This window comes from Dreissena polymorpha, chromosome 1 (assembly GCF_020536995.1).
Source record: "Dreissena polymorpha isolate Duluth1 chromosome 1, UMN_Dpol_1.0, whole genome shotgun sequence".
Classification (NCBI taxonomy): Eukaryota; Metazoa; Mollusca; class Bivalvia; order Myida; family Dreissenidae; genus Dreissena; species Dreissena polymorpha.
Genome location: NC_068355.1, coordinates 208,122,818 through 208,144,488, shown reverse-complemented (window position 1 = coordinate 208,144,488; position 21,671 = coordinate 208,122,818). Strand labels below are relative to the sequence as shown.

Genomic DNA, 21,671 nt, shown 5'->3' with positions numbered 1-21,671 from the left:
CAAAAACAATATACCCCGATCTTTCGATCCGGGGCATAAAAAAGATATAGCGAGGTAAGGAAACATTTGTAACAAGAGATTGCCAAGCAATATGGTCCCCTACCAGTGAAACTCCACCATTGTCAGTATTTATTATTATTTTTTTTTATATTTGTTGCCATAGCAACCAGAATTCTTGACGTAGGAACAAAATTAAATGACGTGCATAATCTCCATGTTGCCATCTATCCATGTTTTACGTTTCATGAAAAAAGTATGAAGAACTTTTTAAGTTTTCGCAGGATCCAGAAAAGTGTGACGGACAGACTGACAGACAGACAGACTGACAGACAGAACACATACCATAAGTCCCCTCCGATTTCACCAGTAGGGACAAAAATATGCTGGCATTGAAATAGGAGGAAATCATCTGAAAGGAGGAGAAATTTTACTCCTGTCTAAAATGTTTTGAAGATCCTCCCAGAATAATGTTCACTAGGTGTCTTCACAATGTTACCCTGTTCCCCCAGGGGTGTGATTGAGGTGAAGTCCGAGAGGGGGAAAATCCTGTCAATAGATTTGTATGATGCGATTCACGTGCATAATGCGATGACAAACCTTAAAACAGACATTTAAATAAACACCTTATACTTCACAACTAGATTTTTTTTTGAAAAACTTTTTTACTTCACATTTATCATATTAATTATTGTGCAAGGTAAACAGTGATCCAAACAAAATGTGATCCAATCCCTGTGAACGATGTTGGCAATTTTTCATTTAAGCTCAAGGTCTTTACCTTTGAAATATGGTATACACTGTCACAGTTTTAAACTAAATACACTTTACTACGGGATCAGTAGGACAAGAATCCATCTCACCTACTCCCCAATTTTTTTTAAAGAATTTACGTGATTCTCAGAAATTACTCTATAACAACTTGATTCACAGAAATGCGCAGAAAAATCATACCCCTGTCCCTATATGCTTTTTAAACTAAAATGTTGATTAAGAAGCACACACAATAATTGGCTTAAACAAGTTGCCTTGAAACTAAAATAAGTTTTTGCTGCTAGATTTTTTTCACATCTGATAGCTTTAATCTTTTAATTGATCGAACACAGTGTTTCTATGACACAGAAAGTTACGTGTTCAGATTTTCTAAAATCAAACATGTTATTATGACCATACATTTTTCAATTATCATCTCATGAACCACACCAATAACAGGCTGGTACTGAACCACACCACTTACAGGCTGATATGTCTCGTTGCCACACGTGTCACAGGTGTATGTGGCCACCTGCATCATGGGTTTCACCTCCGTTGCCCGGGTGACGATGCCCTTCACGTTGACCAGCTTGCCGATGCAGTCTGCCTTCACCTCGCGAATGGCCACATGCTTCTCATTGCTGCGGGCCTTGAAGTACACCTCACTGCGCATGAGGAATGTGTGAAGACATCTTAATTAACTTTACAATGTACACTTCGACATGTTTGCGATCCCTTAGAAAATCTAAGTAAATTCATAACCTTTTTAATGGTTCAACTTTTCAAAAGCTTCATTTCCAACCCTAAGTTTTTCATGAGCAGCTAACAGCATAAACCCAGAGCATTTTTTCCTTCTTAGAGAATGGCCATTTTACAATTTTGACACGGACATTTCACAAATCTAGTACTTAACTTGACAAACACAGCCATTTTCAACTGTGAAATTTTGACTTTTTGGGCTTAAAACTGTCAAAACGACAATTTCACAATTCAAAATTAAAATTTGATGAAACATGTTACATAAGCGACGCTGATATATTGTATATAAGATATTGACAGTAGAATGGCTTTTCTATGGTTTTAAATAGAGTTAACCAGTCAGAATATTGTTGATCTCAATGTAAGTGGTTATTCGTTTAATGAAAGTGTCAAGACAATGAAAATATGATTTTAATGCATTATTTTAAGACATTTTAATATGATGCAAGTATTAATCATGCTTTTACTATACTAATTCTTAACAAACTGAATTTCAAAATGTTAACATGTGGGCGACTAGTTGTTTTCACAATTTTCGGAACTTCGCAACTCATTTTTTCACAATTTTGAAAAGTTTGTGACTCATTTTTCACAAAGTAATGGGGCCAGGGCCGCTTAACAAAATCAGGAAAAAAGCCCCAAAACCTGCGAGTAAAGAATGTTCTGGTTTAATGCTAGTTGAATAAAGTCAATTCCTGTCTGTTTCTAAGCTAGAAAGGAAAATGAAATTAAACTATGTCAAATTTGAAACAATCGGCGATTTGGGGTCTAGACATCCATAAAACAAGGCCTTGCAGGTAAAAAGGTTGTCTTGATATTGCACGGAGACAATTTTCCTGTAACAAGTTGGTGACCTTGACCTTTGACATGTTGATTCAAAATATAAGGCCCCTTCCTTTCCTCCTAAGCAATGAGCATTTGAATTTAAATTGTAAAAGCATTATCTGTATATCTTGTTAACATGAAAAAACTTAATGGTCAATGGACCTCCTGCCAATCTGACGGACAGGTGCAAAAGGGGTAGTGCTGCAACAATACGCCAAAAACTGTATTGCAATATATTGTCAGTTCAAAAATCCGTATCGCAATATATTGCTAACTTGTACCAGAATTATAACTCGCCAATTACCGGATAATCCCGTATACTCCAGTTTTAAAGCAAATTCTGGTAAATATTTACTATAAATGTGCTCAAGAATAACAAGAAACACAATCATTCGCAAATTTTCTTAAGTATCAAAAACATTATGGCATTTGTTACTATTTAAAGATGTGATGAAATAACGTCCTACTGGGACGTTTTTGTTTTCACTGAACACGCGTAATTCGCCTGACGTGATGTTCCCGTTTTTATACAACACAAAATCCACCCATACTTTCCATGCGACGTTCTACAGGTCTGCATAATTTTCGCGCGTTTTTTATTGAGACAAAGGATAAAGCACATTTTATTTGACGCTATTTTTTTTTAATTGTCGCGTAAGCATTAAAATTTGGAAGCGTGTTTCCGAAATTCTGAGTACAAATTAAAAATGCTCAATTCAGAATAGAACGAAACATTCACAATTGTGCGTAATCAATTAAACGATAATCTGTTCAAAAGAATCGAACGAATGCTCCCATGTAACAACGCTACTCCATATAATACACTGTTTAGAATGCTATTTTTACGTAAAAATTTATTTACACCGCTTTGCTTTGTTTACCTTGATATCGTTATTTCGGATGGCTTTTCTGGACGAAATGTGAATGAATTTTTGTAAAATTTTCGTATCGGTATGATGAAAATCGTATCGCAATACAATATGCGAATTGCGTATTGCGATATATACCGATATACCGGTATATTGTTGCAGCACTAAAAAGGGGACACAATAATTAGTCCTCTTATTTAATTTGGCATCTCTTACAATCTCCTCATGAGTTCAGCAGGGTATTTGTTGCGAGGATCTCGAGTGACTTCGGCCCCATCAGGGTGATTCCTCTGCTCCAGGAGAAGTCTGTGTTCAATGTAAACATCCAGGGCGTCTTTGTGTACTACCTGAAACGTGGCATTTAATGTAGCTAAAAAAACTGTTTTAAGCTGAATTTGTAAACCTTTTTTGGTGTTGTCTTTATGTATTGCAATAAATAATGATCAAATGTCCCACTTTTAGTCAAACGACAGATTTTTTCCAATGCAAAGGGAGTACATGCATCTGGATTTTAGTAATTCAGTAGCTAAGTTACCACACACCTCTCGTTCCCTGTATTCAGGCAGGAGCTCCTGTATAACATCAGCAAACAGCTGCATGTAGCGACGAGTGTTCTCTCGAATGGCCTCCTCTAGCTCTGGGTCGTGGTTATGTACATCATCCAGATCAATCCACAGCCCAACTTGTTCTCTGTGTGCAATCTTAACCTAGGGTAAAATGTTTTCAATCACTGGTTACATGAGAACATTATATCTGTAATGGTCAAAATTTAGACAAAACCTAATTTTAGAAAGAAAGGCTTAAAATCAGTCTGCTCACGATAACTCGATTTATCTAATGCTAGTCCTTCCAAGCAAATTCATTACCAGTGTATTAAATAATTACAATGCATTCCATTTTTTGTGTAATCAAAACCCAACTAGCCCAAGTTAATAATATATTACAAACTATTCTTGAAAATTAATACAAATGTGATTTATGTTGGCCTAATTTGCTTTCGGGGGAATAAACCCAGACTCGATGAAACCTACGAATGACAAAACGTGCAACAATTTTTGTCCATGTTTAAATGGTACTTTCCCCAAGTTAGCAAAACAGTCAAAGTAGAGATAAAATAACCAACAGTCCTAAGAAAACTATTTCCTGAACCTCGGTAAGATAGATTGTATTGTCAATTTGAAACTGCAGCTTAAGGTTTGATATTTTTTTATCAACATTTTGTTTTGAGCATGTATAAAAAAACATCATGCAAATTGATGTCCATGGTAACAGGTATTGTGTTTTTAACATTTATAAGGTCCATTGAAATTAATTTTATAGACAAACTTGAGACTTATTGTTTTAACATGGAATTAGATTTTAAAGGGACTGTCCAACAGATTTGGGCATGTACACTACGCGGCCCGCGATTTTTGCCTAAATCACCAATCACCGCATTTGAGTCAACGTGGGAAAACGCTGTGATTCGCCGCAAATCGCTGTGATTCAATGTGATAACACTCTACGGGTGATACGCGGTGAGTTTGCCGTGATTTCACTGCAACCATCTGGCGATAAAGATCAGCTGTTGAATCATCGCAAAACACCGCGAATCGCGGTGATTGGCGTTGACTACTATATTTAAATTTCAACTTATTAACTAATGTCATTATTATTGACGATCACATTATATCGCGAAAATGTATTCCTAAATGAAAGTAAACACCGTACTTGCTGAATGTCAAATCCTGATTTCCAAACAATATCTTTATTTGTTGAAATAACAATTGTACAGTACGGCTCAAGCAAAACCAACAAAGTTCGCGGCTACAGATTCTTTTGTTCTCGAAGTTTCTCTGCAGCCACAAAGAGTATTTACCCTGAATCATGCCGAGGCAATCAGCGATTATTCGCGTATATAAGAAACAGGTACAGATAATAACCTGATATTTTTACTTCTAAGCGATTGTTTTAACATTTCGTCAGCTTCTCTGCATACATCATACAATTACCATCGGATGTCATCTGTCAATGATTTTGTAGGTCAGTAACCATATCGAAGAAATTTACATAGTTTAATCTCGGAAACGAGACTTGCTTTAAACGTTGAAATAAACTATATATTTTTGCATAAAACTTGCTAAAATACACAGTCGACACAAATATAAACAAGAGCACCACCTTGCGGGTGCAGACCGCTCATCTATTTTCTTTTGAAAGGTGAAGGGACTCTCATTTTCAATCACAAAGGAGGGAGGGGTGGAGTGAAGAGGGGTGTATAGTGTGGACATTTATTACATTATTTTCCAAAAATGCGAACAAAAAACATAAAATAATAAAAATAAATGTTTGTGTTTGTTTTAACTGTTTCAAAAAAAAAATTGGGTGGGGGGTGGGGTGGATATAGTGTGAGGGTGAGGGTGTGGTGGTCATTTGTGAGATGATCTTAAAAAAAAAAAAAAATTAGGTGGGGGGGATTCGGGTGGGGGGACGGGGGATGGGGGGGGGATGGGGGGGGGGATTCTTGGGTGCGATGGTTGGACTGTATTTCAAACATAAAATATTCAAAAAAATATTTGTGTTTTTTAACCGTTTAAAAAAAAATATTGGGGGGGGTGGGGTGGGGGGGGGGGGGGGGGGGGGGAGGGCACATGGGATGGTTTGGGTGGAGTCTATTGTGGTATGTCAGGTAAGAGTAGTTTTGTCAAAGTATCAATCAAATCTAATCATAAATAAAGAAGTTATGGCAATTTTAGCAGAATTTAATAATTTGACGTAGAGAGTCAAGGTCATTCAAAGGTCAAGGTAAAATTCAACTTGCCAGGTACAGTAACCTCATGATAGCATGAAAGTATTTGAAGTTTGACAGCAATAGCCTTGATACTTAAGAAGTAAAGTGGATCGAAACACAAAATTTAACCATATATTCAAAGTTACTAAGTCAAAAAAGGGCCATAATTCCGTAAAAATGACAACCAGAGTTATGCAACTTGTCCTTTTACTGTACCCTTATGATAGTTTGCGAGTGTTCCAAGTATGAAAGCAATATCTATGATACTTAAGGGGTAAAGTGGACCAAAACACAAAACTTAACCAAATTTTCAATTTTCTAAGTATAAAGGGCCCATAATTCCGTCCAAATGCCAGTCAGAGTAACATACCTTTGCCTGCACAGTCCCCTTATGATAGTTAATAAGTGTTGCAAGTATGAAAGCAATAGCTTTGATACTGTAGGAATAAAGTGGACCTAAACACAAAACTTAAACAAATTTTCAATTTTCTAAGTATCAAAAAGGGCACATAATTCTGTCAAAATGCCAGTCAGAGTTACATTACTTTGCCTGCACAGTCCCCTTATGATAGTTAGTAAGTGTTGCAAGTATGAAAGCAATAGCTTTGATAGTTACGGAATAAAATGGACCTAAACACAAAACTTAACCAAAAATTTAAATTTTCTAAGTATAAAAAGGGCACATAATTCTGTCAAAATGCACGCCAGAGTTATCTAACTTTGCCTGCCCAGTCCCCTCATGATAGTAAGTAAGTGTACCAAGTTTGAATGCAATAGCATTGATACTTTCTGAGAAAAGTGGACCTAAACGCAAAACTTAACCAAAATTATCAAATTTCTAAGTATAAAAAGGGCACATAATTCTGTCAAAATGCACGCCAGAGTTATCTAACTTTGCCTGCCCAGTCCTCTCATGATAGTAAGTAAGTGTACCAAGTTTGAATGCAATAGCATTGATACTTTCTGAGAAAAGTGGACCTAAACGCAAAACTTAACCAAAATTTTCAATTTTCTAAGTATAAAAAGGGCACATAATTCTGTCAAAATGCACGCCAGAGGTATCTAACTTTGCCTGCCCAGTCCTCTCATGATAGTTAGTAAGTGTACCAAGTTTGAATGCAATAGCATTGATACTTTCTGAGAAAAGTGGACCTAAACGCAAAACTTAACCGGATGCCAACGCCGACGCCAAGGTGATGACAATAGCTCATAATAAAAAAAAAAAAAATAGATGAGCTAAAAAGTCGACCATTTGAATAAAATCAAATGGTTTATTTGTAAAATGAATACTTTCACTTCTTCTCGATTTTCAGAAAATGACTTTTACATGTGCATCTAAATTTAAATTTACACATTGCTTCAGATGATGTACGTGTCTCCAATCCCGATTGGGCTGCTAGAGCTATTTAATAAAATAGTAGCGTGTAAAATTCCTTTGATGGAACAATTGTAAACGTTTGTCTTTACTATTTCTCGAGCAATTTTGAACGGCATATACTTTTGAAAATGGAAGCCGTGATCATTCGGAATTATCGTTATTTTAAATGTTTCAAACATAGTTTGTTACACTTAAAATTAGGCGGTGAATCGTTTGATTCGGTGGCATTCTGTTTCATTTCGGACCTCATGCAATTTTTTCAGATCATATTATCTCTGTGCTTTATTACTCGAACTTGTTAGTTTCTGACCACGTGTGCTACTGAAAGTAACCATCGGGCTGTGTATTATGGTCCGTGGAAGTTGCTAGGACCCGTGTTGATGATCCCTAAATTTTAGATTAGCATGTGCACTATCGATTAAGTTGGTAAGTACAAAAGTTCTACAGAAAACCGCCGACTGCGTCTTTGTTTTATTATCCAATCAAGCCCCGAACATCAAATATCCTGTGTATTACCAGAAACAAACTTAAGATAAGCACGTGTCGTCTGTCAAAACAATGATTGTATAGCTGTTAACATATTGAAGTAGCTCACACAGTTAACTCCCATATATGCTCTCGGAAACAGACTTGCATAAAACATTTAAAATAACGATATTTATTTTCATAAGAATTGCTAATATATATATATATATATATATATATATATATATATATATATATATATATACACTGCAACTCCAATATATCGCGGTTGAAGGGATCCAAAGATCGCGACCGTGATATATCCGGAGCGCGATATAAATTGTCAAGTTATTCATCATGTATATGTATGCATTGGCATAGTTTGGCAATCTCAAAAATCACTTTTTACTTGCCATATTGATTTGTGTGTTACATCCATATGTTATTCATTGGTATAACACAAATCATTATTCCATGTAAGTATTTTGAAATGCATATAATTACAGGGGTTTTTTTTACTAAGAAAGTGACGCCGATAATCGGCGTCTTCCCCTACCAAAATTTTTCCCCTCAAAATACAATTTTCCCCAAAATATAATACTTCCCCTCAAAGAAATGTTTGTTTTCCTTTGGGTCAGTCGACACTTATCCAATTTGTACCATGTATAACATTCTCTCTCTCTCTCTCTCTCCCGACGAAAACACAAAACTGGGAACCCCAGTGATTCTAAATATAGCAATTAAAATACGTCATGAAAATTTTATCCTGGCAACTGACTGTGACTATTTCACTGGATTCCGATTTTGCGCGAGTAGGGTATTTCGTCAATTAATTACCGGGAACCAGTAGAATTTTCATCCGGGTTATGTGGAAGACAATATGTTGACGCGAAAACTGAAAACATGTCTCACAATTGGCGTAATTACACAAAAAAATAAAACTTTCGGACTAAAAAAATACCAAAACAATCGACACATTTTTTAACAAGAGCACCGCCTTGCGGGTGCAGACCGCTCATCTATTTTCTTTTTAAAGGTGAAGGGACTCTCATTTTCAATCACAAAGGAGTGAGGGGTGGAGTGAAGAGCGGTGCATTGTGTGGGGGTGTGGACATTTATTACATTTTCTTCCAAAAATGCGAAAAATGCGAAAAAAAAAATCAGGGGGGGGTGGGGGGGGGATTCTTGGGTGCGATAGTTGGACGGTATTTCAAACATAAAATAATAAAAATAAATATTTGTGTTTTTTAACCGTTTCAAAAAAAAAATGGGGGGGGGGGGGTGAGGTGGGGTGGTATAGTGTGAGGGTGTGGTGGTAATTTGTGAGATGATCTTCAAAAAAAAAAAAAAAAAAGAAAAAAGGGGGGGGGATTCGGGTGGGGGGAGGGGGGGGTGGGGGGGGGGATTCTTGGGTGCGATGGTTGGACGGTATTTCAAACATAAAATAATCAAAATAAATAGTTTTGTTTTTTAACCGTTAAAAAAAAAAATCGGGGAGGGGGTGGGGTGGGGGGGGGGGTATAGTGTGAGGGTGTGGTGGTCATTTGTGAGATGATCTTAAAAAAAAAAAAAAAAAAATAGGGGGGGGGGTTGGGGGGGGGGGCACGGGCGATGGTTTGGGTGGAGTCTATTGTGGTATGTCAGGTAAGAGTAGTTTTGTCAAAGTATCAATCAAATCTAATCATAAATAAAGAAGTTATGGCAATTTTAGAGAAATTTAATAATTTGACCTTGAGAGTCAAGGTCATTCAAAGGTCAAGGCAAAATTCAACTTGCCAGGTACAGTAACCTCATGATAGCATGAAAGTATTTGAAGTTTGAAAGCAATAGCCTTGATACTTAAGAAGTAAAGTGGATCGAAACACAAAATTTAACCATATATTCAAAGTTACTAAGTCAAAAAAGGGCCATAATTCCGTAAAAATGACATCCAGAGTTATGCAACTTGTCCTTTTACTGTACCCTTATGATAGTTTGCGAGTGTTCCAAGTATGATAGCAATATCTATGATACTTTAGGGGTAAAGTGGACCAAAACACAAAACTTAACCAAACTTTCAATTTTCTAAGTATAAAGGGCCCATAATTCCGTCCAAATGCCAATCAGAGTTACATAACTTTGCCTGCACAGTCCCCTTACGGTAGTTAGTAAGTGTTGCATTGATACTTAAGGAATAAAATGGACCTTAACACAAAACTTAACAAAAATTTTCAATTTTCTAAGTATAAAAAGGGCACATAATTCTGTCAAAATGCACGCCAGAGTTATCTAACTTTGCGTGCCCAGTCCCCTCATGATAGTAAGTAAGTGTACCAAGTTTGAATGCAATAGCATTGATACTTTCTGAAAAAAGTGGACCTAAACGCAAAACTTAACCAAAATTTTCAATTTTCTAAGTATAAAAAGGGCACATAATTCAGTCAAAATGCACGCCAGAGTTATCTAACTTTGCCTGCCCAGTCCCCTCATGATAGTAAGTAAGTGTACCAAGTTTGAATGCAATAGCATTGATACTTTCTGAGAAAAGTGGACCTTAACGCAAAACTTAACCGGACGCCGACGCCGACGCAGACGGCGACGCCAAGGTGATGACAATAGCTCATAATTTTTTTTCAAAAAATAGATGAGCTAAAAATGAATCGCCATCGAATGCCGTTGAAACTCATTCGGAGGTAAGCGATATTGGACATGAAAGTGAAAGTAAAAAATCGGCAGGTGACGCACCTTCTTCTAACAGTGTAGCAGATAATGAAACTGAAATCACACATTTAACATCGTCCCCCGGCCCCAGTTCAGAATTTCCCATAATTAAATCTACCCATGCAGCTTTATTTTCAGACGAAACGCAACCAAAACGGGATAGTCGTTTATTCAATTCTCATGTTTACGAATCCAGATACCCATGGCTATACCACAGCCAAACTAAACATGGGTTTATGTGCAAATATTGTGAGCTGTTTGGATCAAATAGTGACCAAAACACTTCTTATGTCACAACTGGTGCTGTGTTAGGGGACAATCCCTCTAGGAGACTAGAAACACACAATAATAGTGATAGACACTTGGCTTCAGTTGAAAAATACTCGAACTTTCAAAGCCAACGCAGTGTTGTTAAATTGCTCGCAACTGCAGCTGTAAAGCAGCAAACAGATGCCATATCTCAAAATAGAAGTTATGTTAAGAAACTTTTCAGAACAGTTTTCTTTATGGCCAAAAAGAAATGGGCCCAAATGAACATGGCAGACTTGGTAAGATTCATGGGGGATGTTTGTGACCCAGAAATAAAAGACATTGCTTCGGAGTCTGTCAATTATCTGTCCAGTACATCAGTCACCGAGTTAATAAACACACTAAGTGAATTTATGGAGAGAAAGGTTTTGGAAGAACTAAGGAAGGAAACGTTTACACTGTTGGCTAATGAAAGTACTGATTCCTGCAACAGAACCCAATTTTCATTGTTTGTCAGGTGGGTCAGTGCAAAGGGCCCCGTGGAGCACTACTTAGGCCTTATAAACATGGATAAAGTAACCAGTTTAGCTCTTTTGACAGCTATTGAAACATTCTTCAGAGGTAAACATCTACAGTTAGAGAAAGTAAGATTTGTTGGACTGGATGGTTGTAACACCATGAGCGGTGAAAATATATGCATTAGTTTCAATAAATTAATTTATTGAGGAAATGTTTAAATTTTTAAAATAATACCAAACAAATCTTTGTAATTCTAGAAATCCTTACAAGAAATCTGAAAGCAGACGACTTAACTTTAAATCAGTAAAAAAAATATAAAAATAACTGGGTCTGTATTATTTTTCATTGGATGTTGGAAACAATGTGGCAAGTGGAGAATTTATTCATGTAGTTTTTAACCAAGTTCTTCTTTTGTTTCAATGTTTATATCTTAGATAAAATAAATCTCATTTTAATCTGATTTTAATTTTGCATATTAAAGGTCTACAAAGAAGAATTCGACATGAGAGTCCCCTTTCCATTTATGTGAATTGCCGTAACCATCGCCTAGCTTTGTGCTTCGTACATCTGCTTAAGGAAAGTGATCTTTTGAAGGAAGTTGATGGTTTACTGATTTCCATATGGAAACTGTTTCAATATTCTCCGAAGAAAGCAGCTGTCTTCCAGCATATGCAGGAGGTTTATGGAGAAAGGCCAATCAAGTTTGTCAGAGCTGCAACAACAAGGTAAATGGCAAGAACTATTTTGATAGCAGCAATAATTGTATCAATCAGTCAGCACGCAAATTCTTCTTTTTGCAATGTTTCTTAAGTCGTCTGCTGCAGATGCGTTAAAAAATGAATATAAAATTCATTTCGTAATCACGTGTTAACAGAACACACATTATTTGCAGGTGGTTGTCACATCTTCGGGCATGTGTTAGGTTCATTAGTAGATATGAACAGCTGTTGGACACATTTGACGCTCTCATAGAAGACTCCAGAGAACCCGAAGTTCAGGGGATCAGACATTCAGCCACAAATAGAGGCGTCATTGCCATGATTCTTGTACTTGATGTGTTAAAGCCTGTGAACTATCTGTCCCTTTACCTACAGCAAGACTGTGGCACATTCACGGAGTTACCAGCTAGAGTAAAGAAGTGCACAGATGATCTGCATGACATAGTTCATAACTACCAGAACATGACTCTGATGGGACTAGAATTCGGGTAAGAACTAGAATTAAAAACAAGGTGTTCAGAAAAGCCCAGTTGTCACTTTCTGGTTGCTTGATAGTTGAAAGTTATGGGTTCTTTTGAGAATAACTTTAAACTAGTTGTGCATGTCTTGTGGACCAGATTCATTAGACAACTTAAGAAAAGGTAAACAAATTATGATGAGCAATTTCTTGTTTAAAACACAATCTTTTAATTGTTTTCTCAAACTTACTAATGTATATTATTCATCATGCAAAACACAAATAATGTTGAGGGTTTTATATTTTTTCCAATTTTAATATGTTCAAAAGTCTTCTGCTAGTCTTACTATGAAACAAAATGTCGTCTGTAGCTAAGAGTTTAGAAAAAGTAAGTTTTGGCCTAAATACTGTAGTGTGATGGACAGATCAGGGATTAAAAATCACTTACAGATGACAGGCAAGTGATTCCAAAATTATTAACGGTGAACCCCATCATGGCATGTCATCAACAATTCAGATGTCCATCATATCTGATTTGCGACTTGTCAGTCTTATTAACTAATTAAACTTACCAGATGACATTTCTTTTCATTTCCAGTAAGTGTGAGGAGATGTTTGACATCATTACAGATAGGACTACTCTAGCTAGACGTGTGAGGGCTGGGGTCCAGATGGAAGCAATCAACCCAGAAGGTATGAGTATATGATCATATTATTTTCTCTTTTTTTGTTAACTGTAAATCACAATGTTAACAATCTCACTGTAATGCACCAGATGAATAGAAAAGAAAATTATTCATGGTATATAATCCAAACATGTTTGGAGTTGAGCACTGTCTAGAAGAAGTAGAACTACACCGTTTCTACAGTATGCATGTTGAGTGTTCGGACGATATAGAATATATTTATAAGACCATCATTCATCCATTATAGTAAGATAATTTAACTTGAACTCATTTGCCGTTCCATTCGTGTGTGTTCACATAATAGAATTAAAAATGAATGTAAAAAAAATGTATTTCAGGATTTTTGAGACTGTATGGTGTGCCTTTGGTACTAGCTCTAGTAAATGAGGTAGAGGATGCCTTCAGCAACCACTCAGCCATGCTATCTGCCTTTAGTTTCCTGGATCCAAGTCACCTGCCAGAAGAGGCAAAGGATGTACATGATTATGGAAAGGTTAATCATTTTAAAAGTTTATATTTGTATTTTTTTTTCAAACAATGCCTTTAAAATGCCAAAAGGAAAGCACCAACAGATCTTTTGAGTGAAAAAGGCTGAATAACATTTAAAATTTAAAATGAAGCAGAAAACATTAAAGACAAAATGAAAAATTGCTCATCATGCATTTTAGATAATTTCCCGAGTTGTCTCTTGGCCTGTAGATACATGTGTTAAAATGTGTATTCATTGGGTATGAGTAACACAGTATGGCTCGAAATAAACACAATATTTATTGGATGATACTGTAAATCATACCTTTGAAACAGGTTTAATTCTAACACTTATTCATAATAATTTCACAAATAAGATACATACATGGCTGTCACATGAATGTAAATTATCCTCTCATTTTATATAAATCTAATGACAATTTTGAAAAAAAAAAAAATTTTTGTTATGTTTCCAATAATGCATGCAGGGGACAAAAATATTTATAAATTGCACTCGTCCTGCAGGACAAGTGCATTAAAATTTTCACTCGTCCTGCAAACACATGCACTTGTCCTTCAAATATGTGTGAAAGAAAGATTGCAAAGGACTGATATGACTAACAATGTTTCCTATATCACTGCTAAAATGCTGCTTACTTAGTTATTCATGCCAGCTGATCACAGAAGAAATGTTAACTTACTTTATTTATGAGGAACACAAAATAAATAAATGAAGACAAATTTGTTTTTTCCTTTTTCTAATGCTTGCGTGCTTTCCATTTCGGATGGTTGAACATTGCTCCTGCCCCCTTTAAAGAACGCTCGTACGTCAGACATTTTTCAGATGAAATTCAGACTGGTTGAAAACGGTACTTCGCAGTAAAATAATTTTTAAAAAAAATCAATACTTACAGTGAATGAAGTCAGATTCAAATGATTTTATTTAATGAAAAAGAGTCTTACTGGTCAGAAAATACATATTTTAACATCAGTTTTTTTTCACTCGTCCTGTAGGACGAGAGCTTTAGGGAAATTAACTCGTCCTTTCAAGATTTCACTCGTCAATACGAGCGGACGAGTGGAATTTTTGTCCCCTGGCATGTGACAGTGTGGTATATCTACTAGTAATGACATGTGTATGTACTACATGTACATAGTACCTTCCAGGGGTGGCGAAATCAAATGTCCGAGTTGCCCGAGTCGTACATTTGCTTGTCTGGGCAACTGATTTTTTTCAATTAAGTTGTCCGTGGACAACAAGTTTTTTAAAAGTCGCGTCCAGGTATACAAAATTACATTGTATTAAAGCCGTAATTAAGTTTTACAAAACCGGATGTTGACACGCGATTACATTGTCAGTGCTATTTGCGGAGCAATCAACCTAAAATACGTGCACTTTCCTGCGCAGTGATCTCCCTTATTCTATAAGAGACCGGGAGCATGCCGCATTTTCAACATTCGACCGACTGTTAGACAGTGTACAGATTGGTTTCTTTATTTTTACAATCAGACGGAAATAAAAAGTATCAATCTAAGATAATCAAAACACGGTCTACCTTGTTATTTAAGACGACTTTAATGGTAAAGATGAAACTTTTATTTTTAATCTTCAACAAAGGAGCAGAAACCCGAAGCTTTGAGCAGCCCACCTCCCAAAAAACTAAGAAAGATTATGATAAAAAATATGATCTAAGTAAACGCACCAGAACTTTTCAAGAAACTTGGCTAACAGATTTTCAATGGTTACCAGTTTATATAATCAAATTGCTACCAGTAGCCGAGCCTCAGTCTGAAGAGGTCCACACATTGGACTAGTTTAATTTGTTAAGATTACAATGTACTTATGTTCAGCACATGTTTTAATAACACTAGCTTCGCAAGATTTAAAGTTTGAGAAAGTCTTTATATTGTTTATAATATACTGCTATAATGAATGTACCATTGAAATACAATTATAAACAAAACAAGCAAATCATACTCATTTTGATATATTCCACACTTTTTAACATTAATCAATAAATGCGTTTATAATTTATATAAACATTAACGGACAAGTGTAGTTCAGCAACGGACAAGTTGAATTTCCGAAATGGTTGTCCGTGGACAAGTATAGTTTTTTGAGATTTCGCCACCCCTGCCTTCCATCATGGGAATGGTATGTTTACAGGATCATGCAAATGCATTGTCATCCTTCTATGGGTCAGAGAAGGTGGATATCTATGAAAGACACAGAAAGATAGTCCCCCCTGAGCTAGGGGATCAGAAATTAATTGAGAATGAGCTCTTGGCTTTCAGAAATCAACTCTTTATGATGAAGTAAAGATAGTAAACAGTTCACTGTTTAGTTAATTTTCATTCATCAGATGTTCAAGTTATTATTTTCATTTTGTGTACAACTTCTGCTTGTACTTACCAATAACAGAGCATGAATTAATGTTCACTTTGAGTTTCAGTTGCTGTGTTAGTTTTCCTTCATCAAACATTTCATGCTGCTGTTGTTATTTGTTTGGCCTGCCAGCTTCTGCTTTCAGATAGTTGAGGTTCTTTGACTACTGTTTATAACCTGTTAATAATTTTTTGTTACAGTTGTGTAGGTATATTAATACAGACAGTGTTAAAAATATCACTTTTTAATTTTTGAGATTTTTTTTATATCAGACCAGTGATATTTTGCAATAAAATTTTTACTGACATAATAATGTGTAGTACTAATTGTTCAGCTTAAGTTTTTACTTTTAAGACCTGAAACACTAATATTAGCTGTAATAAAGAATTGTTTTATGAATTAATGTAAGTGACTTATGATTAATGTACAGGTTTCTGTAATTACTTAAGGCAACTGTTTATTTTGGATTTAATATTAATAAACAAATTTAGTACTATTCAGTCATAACATAGTCATTATACTATTCAGTCTTTGGTGCAGTAGAACACAGACAGTGAATAAATAATAATTTTATGTTTATTGGCTATTTGAGAAAAATGACATAATTTACTTTTATTTTATAACTGATAAACAATTTAACAATGAAACTGCATACTTTATACTTCATTGGTTTAAATAGACGTTTAAATGTATTTTCAGAAGGAAAGGCTGTGACACACTGGGGAAGGTGTATATGCATATTGCCCAAGATGACATCATGCAGGAATCGTATCCAACTGTACTCCAGCTTTACAAACTTGCCCTGTTGGTGCCACAATCAACAGCAGTTGTAGAGAGAGGATTCAGTGCCATGAACGACATGTGTACGGACTTAAGGTCACTAGGCCAGCAGACCCTGGATTCACTTATGAGAATCAACCTCTACCAAGAGGAGCTGTTAGAAGAGGACTTGGAATTAGTTGTTGATCTGTTTAAGAACAAAAAGGAAAGAGATATGCCTCTGTAGACTAGATGTAGACTAAAGAAACGTTGCAAAAAATGTGCTTGCTGACTGATTGATGTATATAAGACATTGAAATAAACAATTTTTATTTTTTCCCCAAATATGTCTCTTTCGCACTCTTTTTTCCCCTCTCAACCAGCGTCCAGTGTCTTCCCCTTTTTCTAAAAAAAAACCCTGAATTAAATTTGTAATCCCAAACACCATTGTCAAATGTTATTGTTCAAGAAAGCATGCACAAATAAGACCCATTTACAAAATGACGTCATTAACCTCATGAAAAGCATGGAAAGTTTGACAAACTGAGGAACATGATTCACCTCTCAATTAAAAGCAAATAATTTACACTGTATCTAAAGCGCAAAGATTGCTGAGATAGGTCAGTATTGACTTGTGACAATTACAGTTATAATTGTATACACCTTCATGTGTTTACTGGTGCGTTTCGGTAGTTCAAAGCAAATCAATAGAGAATGGTTAACGATTACCGGAATAAACCCCCTTCGGAAGAAACCCCCTTCGCTAAAAACGGCAGGGCGGAAGAAACACCCTTTCACATTTTGCATGCGCGGAAGAAACCCCCTCGCTAGTTTTGCATAGGCGGAACAAACCCCCTTCGAGTTTTCAGACAGGCGGAATAAACCCCCTTCGTGTTTTCAGACAGGCGGAATAAACCCCCTTCCTAAGTGTTAAGTCTTTCCCGCAGAGGTAGTAAAATCCCGACTCGAACGATTCCCCAATACATCCGTTTCAACCCGAATCTATTACTGCATGCTTGCTACTTATCAAGTTTATATTCATTTCCGGATAATCCCGTTTATAACATTTTTAAAGCACTTTCTGGTAAATATTAAGGATAAAAGCTCTCAATAATTTCTTTAACACAAACCTTGCCATTTTTCTTTTGTATCAAATAAATTTCGGCATAAGTGACAATTTATAGACTTGATGAAATATTCCCTCCGAACATGCATCAATCCCCTGACTAGTTGTGTGCTTGTTACAACGCTCAATACACCCACGCTTTATATGCTGCATAATTTTCGCGCCCTTTTTATTGAGAAAAAGAGTCAACACAAAATAGAACATTCAGAAGTGTGTTTTGTATTAAAAACGCGTTAACACCAACTTACGGGAGTATGTTTCGGATTTACAGTTAAGAAGTGTACCGGCCGTTTGTTCACAAGTTGTTAATGAAGTTGTTAATGATACATCCTAAATATTCAATCTGTGAAACTCAAACATCGTGATTGTGATAATTGAATGAAGGTGCGAAAATCTGATTAAAGGAGTGTAACAGTCGTTTGTTCACAAGCTGTGAAGAATTAATCAAGATGGTAATAAAACGAATAATGAATGAATGGGGGAAAGAATTATTATTGAAGGTTAAAATAGACAAATAGAATGAAATATATTAACATTTATTTACAAAGATCAAGCAAGCATATACTAGAAAACATTAAACAAATTGTTGTTGCAAAAAAGGACACGCATTTAATGATAAAACAGGCATATATTTACATTTATTTACAAAGATCTCAAACAAGCATATATTAAAAAGCAACAAAGAATTTAATGTTGAAAAAAGACACGCATTCATTAACGATAAACAGGCATATATTTACATTTATTTACAAACTTATAATATCAAGTACTTATTCATTTGTCCGAGCCATTTTAAAAATGTTAATATGACTAATATCTCTGCCTTAAATAGCGATACTCAGATGTGACGAATTGGAATTTTAGGCAAAATGAATATTATAAAAAAATAATCGCAAAACATGGGTTTTGTAGAAAAAGACTCATTTATTTTTGAGTATAAGTACATGGTATAATATTACTTACCTCCAGATCAGTGGTAGCAATAGCACGGCATTTCTGTGAACCCCGTTGGTCACACTCCCAACGCTGGCTAACCGCTGACTTTGCTTTCTTCGTCTAGCAGTACCCCTGGTAACACAACTTCTGCCCACCCTTGTTGTTCTTGATGATCTCCATTATTGATATATTCGAGATACCAACGATGTTTATATATATATACGATCAATAAATCGAGCAAATGTAATTTAAAAAAAAAATGTACATAACTTCACACGAGCCGCAAAGGCGCCGATGACACAACTTCTCATCATTATCTACAATAGCCGGTACATTAAAGGACCTTTTATATAATTAAATGAAGGTGCGATTATCTATTTCCAAACTGTTATGTGCTGAGTAAAGAGGTGTACCGGCCGTTTGTTCACAAGTTGTTAATGATGAGGTGCTCGTGTGAATTTGTCTTGCACTCGTTTCAGTGAGATTATACCATTTTATATGCGTTAACTTGTACTAAATTGATAAAAATAACAAAAACAAAAACTTAGCGCCCAGAGCCGATAGTGACGAAGATATTTCGTACATATTTTCCTATAATAACCGAAGCATTCGTCTTAATTTTTTTTTGAACTTTCTGAAAATGAAAGTGAATTTCTGTAAACAATTACCGTGCGTTTGAATGTAACTAAATCGTCTGGAAGGGGGTTTGTTCCGCTATGGAAGGGGGTTTATTCCGCCTGTCTGAAAACTCGAAGGGGGTTTGTTCCGCCTATGCAAAACTAGCGAGGGGGTTTCTTCCGCGTATGCAAACTATGAAAGGGGGTTTCTTCCGCCCTGCCGTTTTTAGCGAAGGGGGTTTCTTCCGGAGGGGGTTTCTTCCGTACACCTGGTTAACACCCAAAATGACCCGTGATGTTTGACAAGTTGGATTATTGTTTATCGCAGTACACAGGTGCTAGAGTGGTGTACAGTGAGAGCAAACAATCTGGTTAAAACTGGATTATGAATGTAGGATTAAACAGAAATTAAGGTGGGTGAAAGAAGGGTAAAATACAACTTTGAAACGGATTTTATCTCATCAAATTCTCAGATTTTAAAGCATGTTTTTTAGAGATCATGCTCATCAGATTTTTGGGAGCCATAGCCTATTCGCGATATTTTGGACAACGCGATATAACGGACCGTGATATATTGGAGTTGCAGTGTATATATATATATAATATAAGTTTGACTAATTCAATAAACATATATTGCAGACCTGTTTACCCTACCGAATGCTTCTCAGTAGTATGGAGGGAATCTCTCAGTAGTTTTGGGCTGTTGTCAGTAGATTTAACCATTTCAATCATTTTGAGCATTAAAACAGCATGACTGGGTCACATATCAGTTTTACGGTACATAAAGCATTAGATGAATTTACTTGCTAATAATTTAATCTGTTATGTGATTTTTTTGCTTTTATTTGTTACAGCCTGTGCAATTTGGATTGGGAAAATGAGCGTGATAAACCATGAAATTGGATAAAATAGCGCGATAAACCATGAAATTGGGAAACATTAAGCATTATAAATATGATTATAAGACAAAAGTAACAGAATTAAAATTGTTTTTAAGTGCATGCTTGACATCATTTTTATATTATAAAGTGCTGCTTTAACGTCTTCTTACAATGAAGACAATATTTAGGTAATATCCATCCACATGCATATTAAACTTGCAATAATCTATAGATTCTTAAATACATCATTTGATCATAAGCTCTTTAAGAGAAGCTATTAATTTAATTCAGTATTTTTTTAAATTAAATATCATAAGGGGAAAATATAAACAAATATTGACAAACACCCTTTAGTGTTCTTGTTGTGTTAATGATGTATTAAATGGAGTTAAAATAACATATTTTATTTGTTTACCTTTCAATATCTTGCACTTGACAATCTCAGTTCAATGCTATTTCATTACATTGTACTGCGTAACAAACATAATAAAGCAGAATATGCATATGAATCTGAGTATACACAGATCCACTAACATTTAAATCAAATTATGTTTGTCTCTTTCCATTTTCGAACGATACTCAATGTGAGTAGACTGAACACCAATTTTCCAACACTCGTTTCCGTGACGCACATTCACTGTGCAGATTTCTGATAAATATTTGTTGTTGTTTTTTATCTTCAACGTAGAATTTTGCGTTAATAAACAAACACATTACATTATTCCCTAATGACCATATGATATCCGTATTTAATTTGAATGGTATCTATTATTTTCGCCGTTAATTGCAATTTCTCGTCTGCTTGCCGCCATCTTGGACGTGTGTAAAAACAGGCCTGCTCAATCCTGATACATCGACTATCGTCGGTATTCTCCGCAAAAGACAGAGATGTACATGTATACTGAAAAGCAACGTAAAATCGTATAAATTTGCGAACCAATGGGTAAGTCAGTTGTCGTTCGGTGACGACTCAACAAGCTCGATCTGCACTCGTTTCCATGGGAGGCTTGAATTTTAACCTTTCTAACTACACAAGCGCCAAAATGATTATGATTGATAAATTACACGCAAAGACCGAAAATAAGCAAAAGTACGATTAAAACTGAAATTTGACCATTTTGATCAATGGACCCGTAGTTTTTCAGTACAAATCCGTAGTACGTAGTTTAGCCAAATAATCCGTAGTAACTACGGTGAATCCGTAGAAGTAAACAGGTCTGATATTGGTTTATTTTCACAATATTAACTCCCTTTCTCGATTCCCAGAAAATGACGTGTAAATGTTGCATTAAATCTAAACTTAAATTAATTTGTTTATTGGTGGTGGAAGTATATTATGAACTGTACACGAC

The 21,671-nt window shown here is 35.7% G+C and overlaps 1 protein-coding gene across 1 annotated transcript in view; it reads right to left on the bottom strand.

Annotated features, from left to right (window-relative positions):
• LOC127864794 (DNA replication licensing factor mcm7-like) overlaps nucleotides 1–21,671 on the bottom strand; it is a 72,924-nt gene that overhangs the window by 40,622 nt on the left and 10,631 nt on the right. Inside the window, exons 3-5 of the mRNA XM_052404670.1 lie at nucleotides 3,746–3,910; nucleotides 3,420–3,550; nucleotides 1,235–1,415 (exon numbers count right to left, since the gene is read on the bottom strand). Of these exons, the coding sequence (XP_052260630.1) occupies nucleotides 1,235–1,415; nucleotides 3,420–3,550; nucleotides 3,746–3,910 (477 nt within the window). The remainder of the gene's footprint in view (nucleotides 1–1,234; nucleotides 1,416–3,419; nucleotides 3,551–3,745; nucleotides 3,911–21,671) is intronic.